General features: G+C 39.3%; 1 protein-coding gene across 3 annotated transcripts in view; it reads left to right on the top strand.

Moving 5' to 3' along the window:
• The window catches only part of AK5 (adenylate kinase 5), a 239,190-nt gene that overhangs the window by 121,678 nt on the left and 100,295 nt on the right, over positions 1-17,217 (top strand). For all 3 annotated transcript variants that reach the window (XM_060304067.1, XM_030865986.2, XM_030865985.2), the window contains one exon: positions 3,179-3,255. In XM_060304067.1, the coding sequence (XP_060160050.1) occupies positions 3,179-3,255 (77 nt within the window). The remainder of the gene's footprint in view (positions 1-3,178; positions 3,256-17,217) is intronic.

Here is a 17,217-nt window from a genome sequence, read left to right as displayed (position 1 = left end):
GTGTTAAATTATCCAATGAAAGATGGCAAAAATGTGTACATATGATTATATTTACCTCCCTATTTTGTATGTCAAGCCTTAGACTGTTATTAAAGGTCCCATTTTCAGCAAACCAAGCAACCAATACTAAAAGAAAATGAAAGCTATTCAATCATTATCTGAGCTGATAATGACATCCTCTGTCTATGCCTTCTATGATCTATTAGTACTGTTGCCAAGAGCAACAGCACGTCAAGAAATTCCACCCCTTGATGATACAATAAAATTTCTGTTCAAAACATTTTATTAGGAAAGCCAATCTCTTCTTCCTTATGAGCAGAAGTTGATTTTAAACAAAGACCTCTTCATTCTACCATCACTGAAGATAGTTTTCTAATAATCTTTTTCCATTTTCAAATATTAATGTGTAATATCTCTGTTAACTGGGTTGTCTAAGAGTCCTTCACATTTTACTTTATTAAAACGACCAAAAGAATAGTTTCTAATTAAATAAGTAGGACACAGGAACTGAAACAGCTATATGTTTAATGAGCCTTTGTGTTCAGATCACGTTGCTCGCTGCACATGAATCACTCTAAATTCTAAGGGGAGGGTATCATCTGAGTATCTATCACCACTAGTCAATGGTGAATAATATCCGTATTGCGGAAGTAGCAAAAGCTAGTTAAAATTGGCATTGCCTTCAACGGTGCTGTCAATAGCAGCCACCTTGACTGTCACAGGCTGGAGTGACACCTCTTTATTCCACTTTCTATTCTCCCCTTTCCGCAGCCACCCAGTGACCCACTTCATCATCGGCCATTCACTGTTCCTATTTTCTCAAAATGTAGAAGAGATAGCACACTCCTCCAAGGTCCTCCCCTATAGAGCACTGTAATGAAAGATCGTGTTTATAAAGCCATTCGGATTTTGCCTGCTTACAACTTGGAGTCAGTAGGCTATGTTAGAAATGGGAGCAGTGACTTCTGTCTTTGATCTCAGTCACTTTCTGCATGACCTTGGCCAAGATATATAACTCCTCCACAGCTCATTTTCCTCTTTTCTAAAGTGACAGGGTAGGATTCTATGAAATATTAAATTCTAAAATGTCCATGATCTTAAAATGGGAAAATGTACGTTTTACTTCTGACATCTTTACTGTCTCTCAACACATAAGGGCAAAATGGTCTTCCAACTGGGTTCTGAGACATCAGGTAGTTTGGCCCTAAGGTACACCTTTTATTTATAAGGTACACCTTATAAATAAAAGTATTTATCTGAAAAAGACTTAAAACACAGAGACAGAAAAATTACAAGTATATAATCCTTCTACTTAAAAAATTATATATAAAATTAAAAATGTTTCCATATCACCCCTCTAGTCTCACTTTATTAATAGTCCTCCTAACTCCATTCTACAAGCACCTCATTAACACTGTGTTGCCAAGGGCATCACCAAGAATTGTGCAGTACACATTTATGCAACTATACATGGTAGCTCTACAGTTAGTTACTTTTCCAAAATGGTTTGATGGGTCAAGCATCTCCATTTTGAAAGCCTTTACTGTACTTAAAAAAAAATTTTTTTTTAATTACAAACACAATAAACAATGGTGTTACTGCTTAGTACTTAGTCGATTTGATAATGGGTTAGTACTTAGTCAATTTGGTGAACAGCAGGGGTAATGATGAGAAGAGTAGAAATGACAAAAGACTGTTTAGGGACACACCTTGATTCTTTTTCTGGAAGAAAGTATGGAAGCAGCATCTCTGGGAGAGGTCCATATCTGAGAAGTGTGTGAGATGCTTGACATCTTTTTGAAGATTCATCTTCATTAAACATTACTCATTGCGTATTCTGAACAAGAGTTATTCGGCAAGGGCAAGTTTACAATGAAGCGTGGAGTGGTTGGTTTCTTCACAGGGTGCCTGGCTTTTTATGGACAGCACTGAATTCTGTCTTTCTGGCTAGTTAGGTAATATATATTTCCCAGCAAGAAAGAGTCATTAGATGAGGACGATGAATCAATTGTGCTTCAGGAGTCCCATTAAGAAAATTACTGGTTTAAGTGTGAGCCTTGGGGATTAATGGGAAGGTAATTCGGCGTAACCTGTAGCACCTAGGGGGAAAAAACTCTATATTAATACATTAAGTTAACCTGATTTTTCTCACCTTCGGGGACTAAGGTGACCCAAAGGCTAGAGGAAAAACTTCTCAGGTTCTCATGGAGTGAGCAAACGCAGCCCTTCTTTTCCTGGAAACCCCTTGCTCTACTCTCACTCTGTACTTTGCTCCTGGTGTTCCTTCTTCCTCAGCCACCATGGCACACCCTTAAACCACTTCTCCTCCTGGACCACCCGTATTCACCCTCACAGTTTAGACTCACAAACTATTTCCTTGTGAAGAATCCCACCCCCATCATCTCCTCCACTACTAATCAGAATTAGTCTTTCTTTTTGGTTTCTGAACCTTGCTGTTGATAAATTCATCTCCTCCACAAGATCATTGTCTTCTTAAGGGCACAGACAGTGTCTAGGTATCTGTGTTACCAAACCGTACTTGAGTCTACTCCCCCACATGCAGTAAAACCAGTCTACTGACACCGGGTTGTGGTGAAGGAAAGTGCAGCATTTATTGAAGGGTGACCAACAAGGAGTTCAGAAGAGCTAGTGCTCAAAAAGCCCAAATTCTCTGTGGGTTTCAACAAATTATTTTTAAAAGCCAGGTGAGGGAGAAGTGTCCCAGGGTATGTGATCAGCTCGTGCACAGCTCTCTGATTGGTTGATGGTGAGGTAACTGGGCGGTGTCACAGGGGTTAACATTCTCAATCCTTAGGCACTAGTAGATCTGGGAGCTAGGTGTTCATGATCGTCATGTAGTTAATTTCTTCCATTTGGTGGTGGTTTTAACCTCTGTAAAACAACGCAGGAAATGTGCATCAGATACTGTTATCTAGGTACTTCAGAGAGGAGCTAAAGCAGAGGATATGGGGGAGGGGGTCTGTCCTGGGAAGGCCCCATAGGGTCCTGCTCTGTTACATCTGCATTTTCCATCTGCAGGCCAAACAGTGCCTGGCAGATGGGAAGAGTCTGGAAATATTTGTAAATAAGACAATATGGAAACTTGGTGGGCGTTTGTTTGCCTCAGAAATGTACACGGATGGCCTCCATCAGGTAATCTTTGTTTTCCTAATCTTAGGTTCAAGTGACCTTGATCCTTCGATGCTGTTGGACACTGGAGAGATCACTGATACAGGATCTGATTATGAAGATCAGGTACTTAGAATCTAAAAATATTTCTCTATTTAAATGTTTCTAATTTTAGTCTTTATAAATGTTTCATGAAAATTAGAATTACAAATCATTCTGTGAAATGTTTACAGAGAACTAAAATAATCTATTCCATGATAAATCATACAGCTTTTATACATTAACTTTGGCCCTTTAACCCTCCCTTATCCACAGATTCAAAGTGGCAATTAATTGAGGAAAGATTTGTGGTCAAAAGTTACATGAGATAGAAGTGAAGTTACATGAGGTTCTCTTGGCCAAGAATTTGCCTGTGTCTCTAGCCCTTCCCTGTAATAAGCCCACGGTATTTACTAAGCATTGGTTACAGGCTCAGGGCTCTGCTTTTCTCTTTCTAACCTTTGAAAGAGACTGATGACCAAGGACAACACAGCCAAGATATTAATATATTTTCTATTTGAATAAAACCAAAGAAATTTATCTGGGTCATTTTTTTCTCAGAAGAAGAACTCTTCCTCCTGCTCTATTTGAATGATCCAAAATAGTTGGCAAATGATCCCAGTCTCTAATTAGGCCTTATTTTTTAAAAAGCATCATGTCTGAAATTTCCTTCCACCTCCCATCAGTGCTCCTCTGTGGTGGCTGAAAGCCAAGTGAGCATGTTCTTCTGGAATTGTTTTCCCCCCATTTTCAGCTAATATGTATAACAAATAAAGGGGATAGATCTGACCAGTGTCCAAATGTAATGGCTGTCTCTCTGTTTCATATACATATTCAGAAGCTATTTTCACAAGCATTATGTTTCTTCCCTTATATCACAAAGCAAGGAGAAGATATTGACAAGTATTTAAAATATTTTTTAGCATATATTAAGCACTTCATACATACTAAACATTGTGCTAAGTTCCTTAACTTGACTATTGTACTAATTCCTCACAACATCTCTAGGAAATAGGAATTATTATCTTTATTTTATAATTAAGAGAATTAAGACTCCAAGAATAATTTGCCCACAGTTACGCAAATAGTTTCACAGTGGGGAAGTGAACTCAGGGCACCTTCCTTAACACCTGCACTCTGCCACCCTCATCCTCACCTCCAAAGACAGGCCATTCAGTGGTGCCTTTCTGGAGCCTTTTCAGTTGCTAACTCTTAAGACCCCAGCAAGGGCAAATGCCAGACAACCACTGTGAAGGGTGAGCTCACCATCCAAAATGACAGACCGCACCAAGGAATGAACCGTAGCAAGAAATCCAGCTGATTAAACAAATGGAAGGGTTCACACTCCAAGGACTGGGGATAACAGAAAAGCCTGAAAGAAATCTTAATCTGGGAATATTTAAAATATCCAAGGAGATAAAGGGAAGATTAGAAACCATGAAACAAGTACAGGAAAGAATGGAAAGGAAGAAGCAGGAAGGAATAGGGAGGAAGAAATAGAAATTCTAGGCACAAAAAATATATTGTCATTGCAATAAAAATTCAATTAACGGTTGAAGAGTAGACTAGATACAGCTAAAAAGAGACAGTGATAGGTGTGGGGGGTGGGATGAATTGGGAGATTGGGATTGACATATATACACTAATATATATAAAAGAGATAACTAATAAGAACCTGCCACACAGTACAGGGAACTCCACTTCACTGTACAGTAGAAACTAACACAACATTGTAAAACAACTATACCCCGATAAAAAAAGAGAGAGACAGACAATGATAGAGCTGAGGAAATTTCCTTCAAATGAAACAGAGAGCTAAATCATTGTCAAAGAAAGAACTTAGGAGACACTGAGGATAGAATGATTGGGTCAACATATTCTAACAGGAGTTCCAGGAGGATAAAATGGAGTGGATGGGGCAGAGCTGCATTTTAACAGATAATGGTTGAGAACTTTAAAGAGGTGAGAAAAAACAAGTCCCCAGATTGAAGAAACACATCCAGTCCTGAGCAGGAAAAAAAAATCCTCGCCTATTCTTTTTCCATTTAGTTCCTCAACAAATATTAATAGAGCACCTACTATGTGCCAGGTACCATTTAGGCACTTGGAATATCTAATTGTATAAAACAGGCAAGGATCTTCCATACAGGTGGGGAAGACAGATAGTAACCAATAAACATAATATATTAGTAAATTCTCTAGATTGTTAAGTGCTATGAGAAGAAAAAAAAAGTAGAACACGGTAGGAGGGTTAGGAATGCTGGTTTGGGGGGGCAGATTACAGTATTAAACAGGAGAGTCAATATTAACTAGGACGGCCTCATTAAAGAGGTGAGATTTGAGCAAAGACTTGGCATATAATGTAAAACATCTAGAGCACAGAGGACAAAAATAAAATATTAAAAGTGAAAAGGCATTACCTATAAAGGAACAGCAATTTGGGGGACAGAAGATTAAATGAAGCAAGGGCTTGCATTTATTGAGTACTTACTGTAAGCCAGACACTGTGTTTTATGGTTTACATGCATTATTGCTAATCTTTACAGTACCTCAAGAAGGTAGCTCTGTTTATCCCCAATTTACAGCTCAGGAAACTGGAGCTCATAGAGGTTAAATGACCTCTCAAGACCAAACAGCTAACAAGCAGTTGAGTCAGGAATCAAACTATGATCACCCCAACACCAAAATCTAGTTTATGCTTTCACACTCCAAATAAAGCCATTATCAAGGTCACTGGTAATCTATCACCAATTCCAGTTAACACTTTTTTTTTTCAATAAATTAATTTATTTATTTTTGGCTGCATTGGGTCTTCCTTGCTGCTCACGGGCTTCCTCTAGTTGCGGCGAGCTAGGGCTACTCTTCGCTGCAGTGTGCGGGCTTCTCACTGCGGTGGCTTCTCTTGTTGCTGAGCGCGGGCTCTAGGCCCACGGGCTTCAGTAGTTGTGGCTCGCAGACTCTAGAGTGTAGGCTCAGTAGTTGTGGCGCATGGGCTTAGTTGCTCCACAGCATGTGGGATCTTCCCAGACCAGGGCTCAAACCCGTGTCCCCTGCATTGGCAGGCGGACTCTTTTTTTCTTTTTTTTAGTATTAGTTGTTTTTTGTTTGTTTGTTTGTTTATACTGTAGGTTCTTATTAGTCATCAATTTTATACACATCAGTGTATACATGTCAATTCCAATAGCCCAATTCAGCACACCACCATCCCCACCCCACCATGTTTTTCCCTACTTGGTGTCCCTACATTTGTTCTCTACATCTGTGTCTCAACTTCTGCCCTGCAAACCGGTTCATCTGTACCATATTTCTAGGTACCACATATGTGCGTTAATATACGATATTTGTTTTTCTCTTTCTGACTTACTTCACTCTGTATAACAGTCTCTAGATCTACCCAAGTCTCAACAAATGACTCAATTTCATTCCTTTTTATGGCTGAGTAATATTCCATTGTATATATGTACCACAACTTCTTTATCCATTCATCTGTCGATGGGCATTTAGGTTGCTTCCATGACCTGACTATTGTAAATAATGCTACAATGAACATTGGGGTGCATGTGTCTTTCTGAATTATGGTTTTTGCTGGGTATATGCCCTGTAGTGGGATTGCTGGATCACATGGTAATTCTATTTTTAGTTTTTTAAGGAACCTCCATACTGTCCTCCATAGTGGCTGTATCAATTTACATTCCCACCAACAGTGCAAGAGGGTTCCCTTTTCTCCACACCCTCTCCAGCATTTGTTGTTTGTAGATTTTCTGATGATGCCCATTCTAACCGGTGTGAGGTGATACCTCATTGTAGTTTTGATTTGCATTTCTCTAATAATTAGTGATGTTGAGCAACTTTTCATGTGCTTCTTGACCATCTGTATGTCTTCTTTGGAGAAATGTCTATTTAGATCTTCTGCCGATTTTTGGATTGAGTTGTTTCTTTCTTTAATATTGAGCTGCATGAGCTGTTTATATATTTTGGAGATTAATCCTTTGTCCATTGATTCATTTGCAAATATTTTCTCCCATTCTGAGGGTTGTCTTTTCGTCTTCTTTATGGTTTCCTTTGCTGTGCAAAAGCTTTGAAGTTTTGTTAGGTCCCATTTGTTTATTTTTGGTTTTATTTCCATTACTCTAGGAAGTGGATCAAAAAAGATCTTGCTGTGATTTATGTCAAAGAGTGTTCTTCCCATGTTTTCCTCTAAGAGTTTTATAGTGTCCGGTCTTACATTTAGGTCTCGAATCCATTTTGAGTTTATTTTTGTGTATGGTGTTAGGGAATGTTCTAATTTCATTCTTTTACATGTAGCTGTCCAGTTTTCCCAGCACCACTTATTGAAGACACTGTCTTTTCTCCATTGTATATCTTTGCCTCCTTTGTCATAGATTAGTTGATCATAGGTGCGTGGGTTTATCTCTGGGCTTTCTATCTTGTTTCATTGATCTATGTTTTTGTTTTCGTGCCAGTACCATATTGTCTTGATTACTGTAGCTTTGTAGTGTAGGCAGGCGGACTCTTAACCATTACGCCACAGAGAAGTCCCCCAGTTAACACTTTTTAGTTATCTTTCTTGACCTTTGCTGCCTTTGATCCACCACACTTTTACTGTAAAGGGCCAGGTCGTAAATATTTTAGGCTTTGTGAACCATAAGGGATTTGCTGCAGCTACTCAAAGCCTGCCATTGTAGTGCAAAAGCAGCCACAACTATACTTAAACAAGAGTATGGCTGTGCTCCAGTAAAACTTTATTTATGGACACTGAAATTTGAATTCCACATATTTTCCTGTGATTTATTTCAACTATTCGAAAATGTAAAGCCCATTCTTAACTGAGAGGCTGTGCATAAACAGGAAGCAGAGTGGATTTGACCTGCAGGCCGTAGTTTGCTGACCGCGGCTATAAACCATCGCCATTTCTTGACAGTGTCCTCTCCGTTAGCTTCTAACACTTCTATAGTATTTAATACTGTTCTAAGTGCTTCACATTTATTACCTCATTTTATCCTGAGACAATTACGTGAAATTGATATTATTACCCCCATTTTACTGATAAGGAAAGTGACGTACAGAGAAATTAAGCAGTTTATTTAAGGTCACACAGCTGGCAAGAGGTAAAGACAGAATTGAAACACAGCCGTCTGACTGCAGAGCCAGGATCAGGAAAGATAGGTGAGGCTCTGCTACGGTAACAAAACTCAAAGTCTGAGTGTTTTCCTTCCAGCGAGACCTCCAGAGGGATCATGGATGGGAAGGGAAAAGGCATGGGAAGGGGGACCTGCTCTTCATTGCACATTTCTTCCTCCCACGATCATTTGACATCCCTAGTCACTGGCTCTCCCTCTGTGCGAAGAGGCAAAAGGATGGAAAACGGAGCTTACTCAGGTGCCCAGGAAGAGAGAGACAGGTTTAGTGAGTGCGAAGCCAGCCTGGGCCACAAAGCTCTGGCCCCCACCATGTGTTCTCTTTCTGGCACTCCTCCTACTTCTTGGCTCACTCTTTCTTGCTTTCCTTGCTGAGCTCTGCTCTGTTGGTCTATTATTTCAGTGCGGGTACCCGCCAGCATCCTGGCCAGGGACCCTTCAGTCCTCACTGCACTTATTCTCCTTTTAGAAGCTTGACCACAGCCAGTTTCTCTTTTCCTAAGGCATGGAAACCTCAACGAAGTTGGGGCTCTGTTCACAAGGAATAGTGAGGAAATGTGAGCATTTCAGCTTCGCTCAGAATTCCCTGGTGGGTTCCCAGCGCCTATGTCTGTCTGCTAAACAGCACTGGCTGGATTTCCCATGTGCATCTCAAACTCAACAAGTCCAAAACTGAATTCACCATCTTCCCCCACAAAATCTGTTCTTCCTTCTGCTTCCCCTATTTCTGTGAAGGATACCACCATCCTCCCAGCTGCCCAAGCCAGAGACCAGGGCATCTTCCTAGTCTCCTTCCTTTCTCTCCCTCCCTACATCAGTTTGATCAAGAAGCTGATCACCTGGTCAGTTCTCCTGTGCAGGCATCTCTCCTTCCCTCCCCAGGTCCACTGCCACTGTCCTGGTTCCCACCCTGACCCTTCTTCCCCAGGACCACTGAGACAGTCTCCTAACCAGTCTCCCTTCCCCAGGCTCCTCACCCATCAAAATCATCTTGCTGAAAAGCCAAGTCAATCATCACATTCCACTGCTTAAAACTCTTCATGGCTCCTCATTGATGTCAGAATTAAATCAGAACCTCTTATCATAATACATGGGAACTTTCAAATTAGAGTCTGACCCTCTCCCCTCCTTCCCCAAACTCATCCCTTGCCAATCACCAAAACACACTGAATGCTCCAGCCACACCAAGCCATTTGCAGTTCCCCCCAAGTGGGTTGTGCTTTGCACAGTCTCTTTCCTCTATATGGAAGCTTCCGCAACCCTATCACCCCTATGCTGGTTAACCCCTACTCATGCTCCATCAGAACCATGCTTCTCCTTGAGGAAGCCCTTCTCATTACATGTCACCTTCTTGGGGGGTCCATGAGACCCTGTGTTGTAATATCCTCTTGCATTGCAGGAACTGTGTTCTGCTCTCCTGCCCAACACACAGTGTGTGCTCAATAAATGTCCATTTTTTTAAAAAGTCAATAAAACGATTTCCAGTTCTTCTACTTAATATGTAACGTTTTGATAACTTGCTAACTCTTGCTAACTCTTTCGAGCCTGGGTTTCCTCTTCTCAAAAGTGATGACAATAACCCCACTTAGACATGCTGTTTGGAGAAGTAGGGAGTGTAAAGTACCTTGTACGGAACAAATGCTTCATAAATATGAACCCCTTTCTCTCCTCCCCCAGACCCAACTTTTCAGCAATCAGTGTCTTTCTGTAGCTGACAGAGGCCACCATTGCTTCAGTTAAGTGAATCCTAATGGAGCACGTATGGTTTTCAGTCTGGCATGTAGGAGCTTAAAAATTACCACTGTCCTAACAAGTAAAAAGCTGAACAAACTGAAAAGTCTCTTCTTAGAAGTGAGGTCACAAGGCAAACTGCTGCTCCTAAAACTGGAGAAACAGGCAGATTCAGAGAATCACAACTTACCAGAGCAGAAAACCTCCACAAGAACCAGGACCAGGGTAAGAAAACCTAAACTGTAATTGATGAATTGCTGGAGACTCAATGTAGGCAAGTCTGAGGATAAAAACTCCATGGGCATCCAGTCATGGGGTCCCCAAACTTTTGTGGGTTTTACCACTAGGAGCTCTACCAGATTCTCACAGTGAATATCAGTCTCCTCATGTTTCCAGCAGGCGGAGGAGAAAAAAAAATCATTTTGAAAGCCACCCGAGCACTCTGTTCTTCATAAGGCCTCTGCTCTCAGGAGAAACTAACCTACTGGGGTTTTATTAGAGCCTAACCTACCTAGGAGAATGGAAATACCCATCCTGTCTCATCTAAGTGGGGGAAACCTGAGAAGCAGTGGTGAAGTTCACAGTCCAGGGGCACAGGCTCAACAAAAGACTGAGACCTAATCATAGGACTATGTACACTCCATAGAACGTGTCTCCTCCCCCCACACTTTACCACTACAGTACTAAAAGCTTATTTACTGCAGTTCCTTTTACCTAGTACATCACATACACCTTTCAACAAAAAATTATAAGGCATACTAAAGGTAAAAACACAGATTGGAGAGACTGAACAAGCATTAGAACAAGAGTCTTCAGATAAGTCAGGAATACTGGACTTATCAGAATAGGAGTTCTTTAAAACTATGATTAATATGCTAAGGGCTTAAATTGACAAAGTAGACAACATGCAAAAACATAGGGCTAATGTAATCAGAGAGATGAAAATCCTAAGAATCAAAAAGAAATGTTAGAGATCACAATCACTGTAACAGAAATGGAGAATGTCTCTGTTGGGCTCAATAATACACTGGACATGGGTGAGGAAAAATATCTCTGATCTTGAGGATATGACAAGAGAAAGTTCCAAAACTGAATGTCAAGAGAAAAAAGACTGAAAAAAAACCCCAGAATATTCAAAAGCTGTGAGACAATTACAAAAGGTGTAATATATCAACATATGTAATGGGAATACTGGAAAGAAAAGAAAGAGAGAAAGAAACAGAAGAAATATTTGAGGCAATAATGATGGGAATTTCCCCAAATTAATGTCAGGCACCAAACCACAGATTCAGGAAGCCTCAGAGAACACCAAGCAGGTTAAATATAAAAACAAACAAAAACTACATCTACCCATAATCATATTCAAACTGCAGAAAATCAAAGACAAAGAAAAACATCTTGAAAGAAGCAAGAGGAAAAATATATCTTACCTACAGAGAAGCAAAGATAAGAAAAACATCTGACTTCTCCTCAGAAACCATACAAGCAAGAAGAGGGTGGAGTGAAATATTTAAAGTGTTGAAGGAAAAAAACCCTAGACTTTAGTATCCTGTGAAATTATCCTTCAGAAGTGAAAGAGAAATAGACTATCTCAGACAAACAAAAACTGAGCCAATTTTTTACCAGTAGACCTGCCTTGCAAGAAATGCTAAAAGAAGTTCTTTAGAGAGAAGGAAAATGATGTAGGTCAGAAATTTGGATCTACATAAAGAAAGGAAGAGTATCAGAGAATGAATAAGTGAAGGTAAAATAAAAACTTATTTTTCTTATTCTTAATTGATCTAACCAATAATAGTGTGCGCAAAATAATAGCAACAATATATTTGATTATGTGTGTTTATGTATGAATGAAATGAATGACAGCAAGGGATGGAAGGGAGGAATTAGGAATATTTTGTTATTACAAGGTACTTGTACTGTCCACTTATTTGAAAGTGGATTTGGATTAGTTTAAATGTATATTGCAAATTCTAGGGCAACCACCCTTTTTAAAAAAAGGTTTAAAAAGAAATATAATCGATATGCTAAGAAAGGAGAGAAAATGGAATGATATAAAATGTTCAGTTAAAGCCAGCAATGCAGAAAAAGTTTGGAAGACAAAAATAAAAACAAAGAACATGGGCAATAAATAGAAAATAGTAACAAATATCCTAGATGATAATCCAACTATATCAACAAACAATTTAAATATCAGTGATCTAAATACTTCAAAGACAGAGTTTTTCAAAGTAGATCAAAATACAAGATCCAACCACATGCTGTCTACAAGATACCTATCTTAAATATAAAGACACATATAGATAAATGTAAAGGAATGGAGAAAGATATGTCAGGTTAACACTAATTAAAAGAAAGCAGGGGGCTTCCCTGGTGGCGCAGTGGTTGAGAGTCCGCCTGCCGATGCAGGGGACACAGGTTCGTGTCCTGGTCTGGGAGGATCCCACATGCCGCGGAGCGGCTGGGTCCATGAGCCATGGCCACTGAGCCTGCGCGTCCAGAGCCTGTGCTCCACAACGGGAGAGGCCACAACAGTGAGAGGCCCGCGTACCGCAAAAAAAAAAAAAAGAAAAGAAAAGAAAAAAAGAAAGCAGGAATAGCTATATTAATTTCAGACAGGGCAAAACTTCAGAGCAAGGAAAGTTATCAGGGATAAAGAAGGGCAGTACATAATGATAAAGGGGGGGGCAGTCAATACTCCAGGAAGACGTAACAATTCATAATGTATATGCTCCTAACAACAGAGTTTCTAGATGCAGCATCTGCCCAAGTCCTTGATCCCATTCCTTCCATTTGCCCCAGGACCTTGCGGCATTAACTGATACTGCTTTATCTTTCTAAAGTTCTCATATTCAGAGTATCTTTTTTCTCTATCTAACAAGCCACCATCCCCACTTTGAAGAAAGAGATAGCCATCAACAGTGCCAAGTGTCATAGAAAGGCCAAGTAGGATACTGTCTTTCCTCTCCCCTTTCCTTCAACACCATATTTGGTGAAAGAGATGTCAGCTGCCCTGCTCCTACGTCCTCACCTTCCATTCTGTCCTATAAAACTTCTGCCTACCTATTCCCCTAAGAGACAATTAAGAGTCATCTAATTAATGTCAAGTCAGGAGAACATTTCCTGTTTCTTACAATGTCTGGGGCTCCAGATGCTTGATGGCACTTCTGCTTTCTCAGAACTCTTGGCTCCCTTGGCTTATGCCACCTCTATGGCCATTATTTCTTTGTCTCCTCCCCACCCCCCAGCATGGTTTTTCTTACTCTGCCCTGCCTTTAAAATATTGTGTTCACCAAGTTCCTTTTTCTTGTTTGTTTGTTTAATGCCAGCTTTCAAGGAAGGAAGAATATGTCTGACACTGTTATATACTCATTCTGTTTAAAACCCATCCAGATGCCTTAATGGGCTCTGTCAGGAGTGGGAGGGTCCCTCTTCTTTTACAACTGCTTCAGCCATGCCCATGACTTCAACTTTATTAATTTATGTATTCATTCAACTAAAGTAGAGAATATCTGATGTTCCAGACTCATATGAGCTACTGAAAATATATGGTGAGCAAAAGAAGACACGTTCCTACTATCATGGCTTTTATGGTAGAAATAGATAATAGTAGAATAATCACATAAATATAATATTAAAACTGAATTAAGTGTTTGGGAGAAGAAGTACATAGTGCAGTGTGTATGATCAAGTGGGATTTATCCCAGAGATGCAAGGATTTTTCAATATCCACAAATCAATCAGTATGATACACCACATCAACAAATTGAAGAATAAAAACTATATGATCATCTCAATAGATGCAGAAAAAGCTTTTGACAAAATTCAACACTGATTTATGATAAAAACTCTCTAGAAAGTGAGCATAGAGGGAACATACCTCAACATAATAAAGGCCATATATGACAAATCTACAGCTAACATCATTCTCAACAGTGAAAAGCTGAAAGCATTTCCCCTAAGATCAGGAACAGAACAAGGATGTCCACTCTTGCCACTTTTATTCAGCATAGTTTTGGAACTCCTAGCCGTGGCAATCAGAGAAGAAAAAGAAACAAAGGGAATCCAAATTGGAAAAGAAGAGGTAAAACTGTCACTGTTTGCAGATGACATGACACATAGAAAATCTTAAAGATGCTACCAGAAAACTACTAGAGCTCATCAATGAATTTGGTCAAGTTGCAGGACACAAAATTAATACACAGAAATATTTTGCATTTCTATACATTAACAATGAAAGATCAGAAAGAAAAATTAAAGAAACAATCCCATTTACCATCACATCAAAAACAATAAAATACCTAAGAATAAACCTATCTAAGGAGGCAAGAGACATGTACTCCAAAAACTATAACATGCTGATGAAAGAAATTAAAGATGACACAAACAGATGGAAAGATATACCATGTTCTTGGATTGGAAGAATCGATATTGTCAAAATGACTACACAACCCAAGGCAATCTACAGATTCTACGCAATCCCTATCAAATTACCAATGGCATTTTTCACCGAACTAGAATAAAAAATCTTAAAATATGTACGGAGACAAAAAAGACCCTGAATAACCACCTAGAGGGGTGGGATAGGGAAGGTGGGAGAGAGATGCAAGAGGGAGGGGATATGGGGATATATGTGTACATATAATTGATTCACTTTGTGATACAGGAGAAACTAACACACAATTGTAAAGCAATTATACTCCAATAAAGATGTTTAAAAAAAAAAAAAAAAGACCCCAAATAGCCAAAGCAATCTTGAGAAAGAAAAACGGAGATGGAGGAATCAGGCTCCCTGACTTCGGACTATACTACAAAGCTACTGTTATCAAAATAGTATGGTATGGCACAAAAACAGAAATATAGATCAATGAAACAGGATAGAAAGCCCAGAAAAAAACACACACCTATGGTCAATTAATATACAGCAAAGGAGGCAAGACTATACAATGGTGAAAAGACATTCTGTTCAATAAATAGTGCTGGGAAAACTAGACAGCTACATGTTAAGAAATAAAATTAGAACATTTTTTAACACCATACACAAAAATAAACTCAAAATGGATTAAAGACCTAAATGCAAGACCAGTTACTATAAAAATCTTAGAGGAAAACATAGAACACTCTTTGACATAAATTGCAGCAATATCTTTTTTGATCCATCTCCTAGAGTAATGGAAATAAAACCAAAAATAAACAAATGGGACCTCATGAAGCTCAAAAGCTTTTGAACAGCAAAGGAAACCATAAACAAAACAAAAAGACAACCCACAGCATTGGAGAAAATATTTGCAAACAATGCAACTGACAAGGGATTAATCTCCAAAGTTTACAAACAGCACACATGGCTCAATATCAAAAAAGCAAACAACCTAATTAAAAAATAGGCAGAAGATCTAAATAGACATTTCTCCAAAGAAGACATACAGATGGCCAAGAGGCATATTAAAAGATTCTTAACATTGCTAATTATTAGAGAAATGCAAATCAAAACTGCAATGAGATATCACCTCACACCAGTCAGAATGGCCATCATCAAAAAATCTACAAACAATAAATGCTGGAGAGGGTGTGGAGAAAAGGGAACCCTCTTGCACTGCTGGTGGGAATATAAATTGATACAGCCACTGTGGAGGACAGTATGGAGGTTCCTTCAAAACTAAAACTAGAACTACCCATATGACCCAGCAATCCCACTCCTGGGCATATATCTAGAGAAAACCATGTTTCAAAAGGAGACATGCACCCCAATGTTCATTGCAGTGCTGTTTACAATAGCCAAGACATGGAAACAACCTAAATGTCTATGGACAGATGAATGGATAAAGAAGATATGGTACATATATACAATGGACTATTACTCAGACATTAAAAAGAATAAAATAATGCCATTTGCAGCAACATGGATGGACCTGAAGATTATCATACTAAATGAAGTAAGTCAGAAAGAGAAAGACAAATATCATATGATATCACTTATATGTAGAACCTAAAAAAGTGATTCAAATGAATGTATTTACAAAACAGAAAGAGACTCACAGACTTAGAGAACAAACTTATGGTTACCAGGAGGAGGAGAGGGATAGATTGGGAGTTTGGGATTGATATGTACACACTGCTGTACTTAAAATAGATAACCAATAAGGACCTACTGTAGAGCAAGGGAACTCTGCTCAATATTCTGTAAAAACCTAAATGGGAAAAGAATTTGAAAAAGAATAGATACACGTATATGTATAACTGAATCACTTTGCTGTACACCTGAAATTAACACAACATTGTTAATCAACTAAACTCTAATATAAAATAAAAATAAAAGAAGTGCAGTGCATAGATGTGGTCAGGTGATCAGTGAGGTGAGGAGAGGCTTTTCTAAGACAAGAGATGCTTCAGTTGAGATCTGAAAGATGAGTAAGAGGTAACCAGGTATGTGTGAGAAAGTGAAAGAAAAGGAAAGAATGGGGGGCACAGGAGATGTTCAGAAAGAGGAAATAGCCTGTATAAGCAGGAAGAGGCACAGCATCTGGAATGAGGCCAGTGTGACTAATTGCAGAGTAAAGGGGTAAGGGGTGTGAGATGAGCCTGGAGAGTGGGGCAGTGGGAAGTACTGAAGAGTTGTTTTCTCTTGTTTCAGGTAGAGGAGGGTGTGTTAACATTATATTTGTGTTTAAATTTTAAAAAAAAAGATTGTTCTGGCTGCAATATGAAGAACACTTGGAGGAAGGTGAGAATGGATCTGGGAAGTCCAGGGAGAGGCTGCAGCAGTCCAGGCAAGAGATCATGAATGGTACCTTGGAGTGGAGTAGTGGAGGAGATTGACAGGAAGGGATGAATTTGAGAGGTACTTGTGGGGTAAAATCAACAGGACTTTGTGTTGGAATGGAAATGAGAGCCAAGAGGGAGTAAGCTGTTGAAGATGATTCCTGGGTTTTTAACTTGTACAGCTGGGTGGATGGTAGTGACATTCACTGAGCAAGAACACTAAGAAGACACCAGCTCCATAAGGAAAGAGCATGAATATCATCTTAGACATGCTGAGTACAAAGTGCTTTAATGCACCCAAGTAGAGAATTCAAGTGAAGAGTTAAGTACACAGGTCTGGTGCTTAGAGGAAAGATCTGGGCTGGACATATAAATTTGTGAGCTTCTGAATATAGGTAGAGCTTGAAACTGAGTGGAGATGAGA

This window comes from Globicephala melas, chromosome 1 (assembly GCF_963455315.2).
Source record: "Globicephala melas chromosome 1, mGloMel1.2, whole genome shotgun sequence".
Taxonomy (NCBI): domain Eukaryota; kingdom Metazoa; phylum Chordata; class Mammalia; order Artiodactyla; family Delphinidae; genus Globicephala; species Globicephala melas.
The sequence above is the reverse complement of the archived record's forward strand: the minus strand, read 5'-3'. Positions and strand labels throughout refer to the sequence as shown.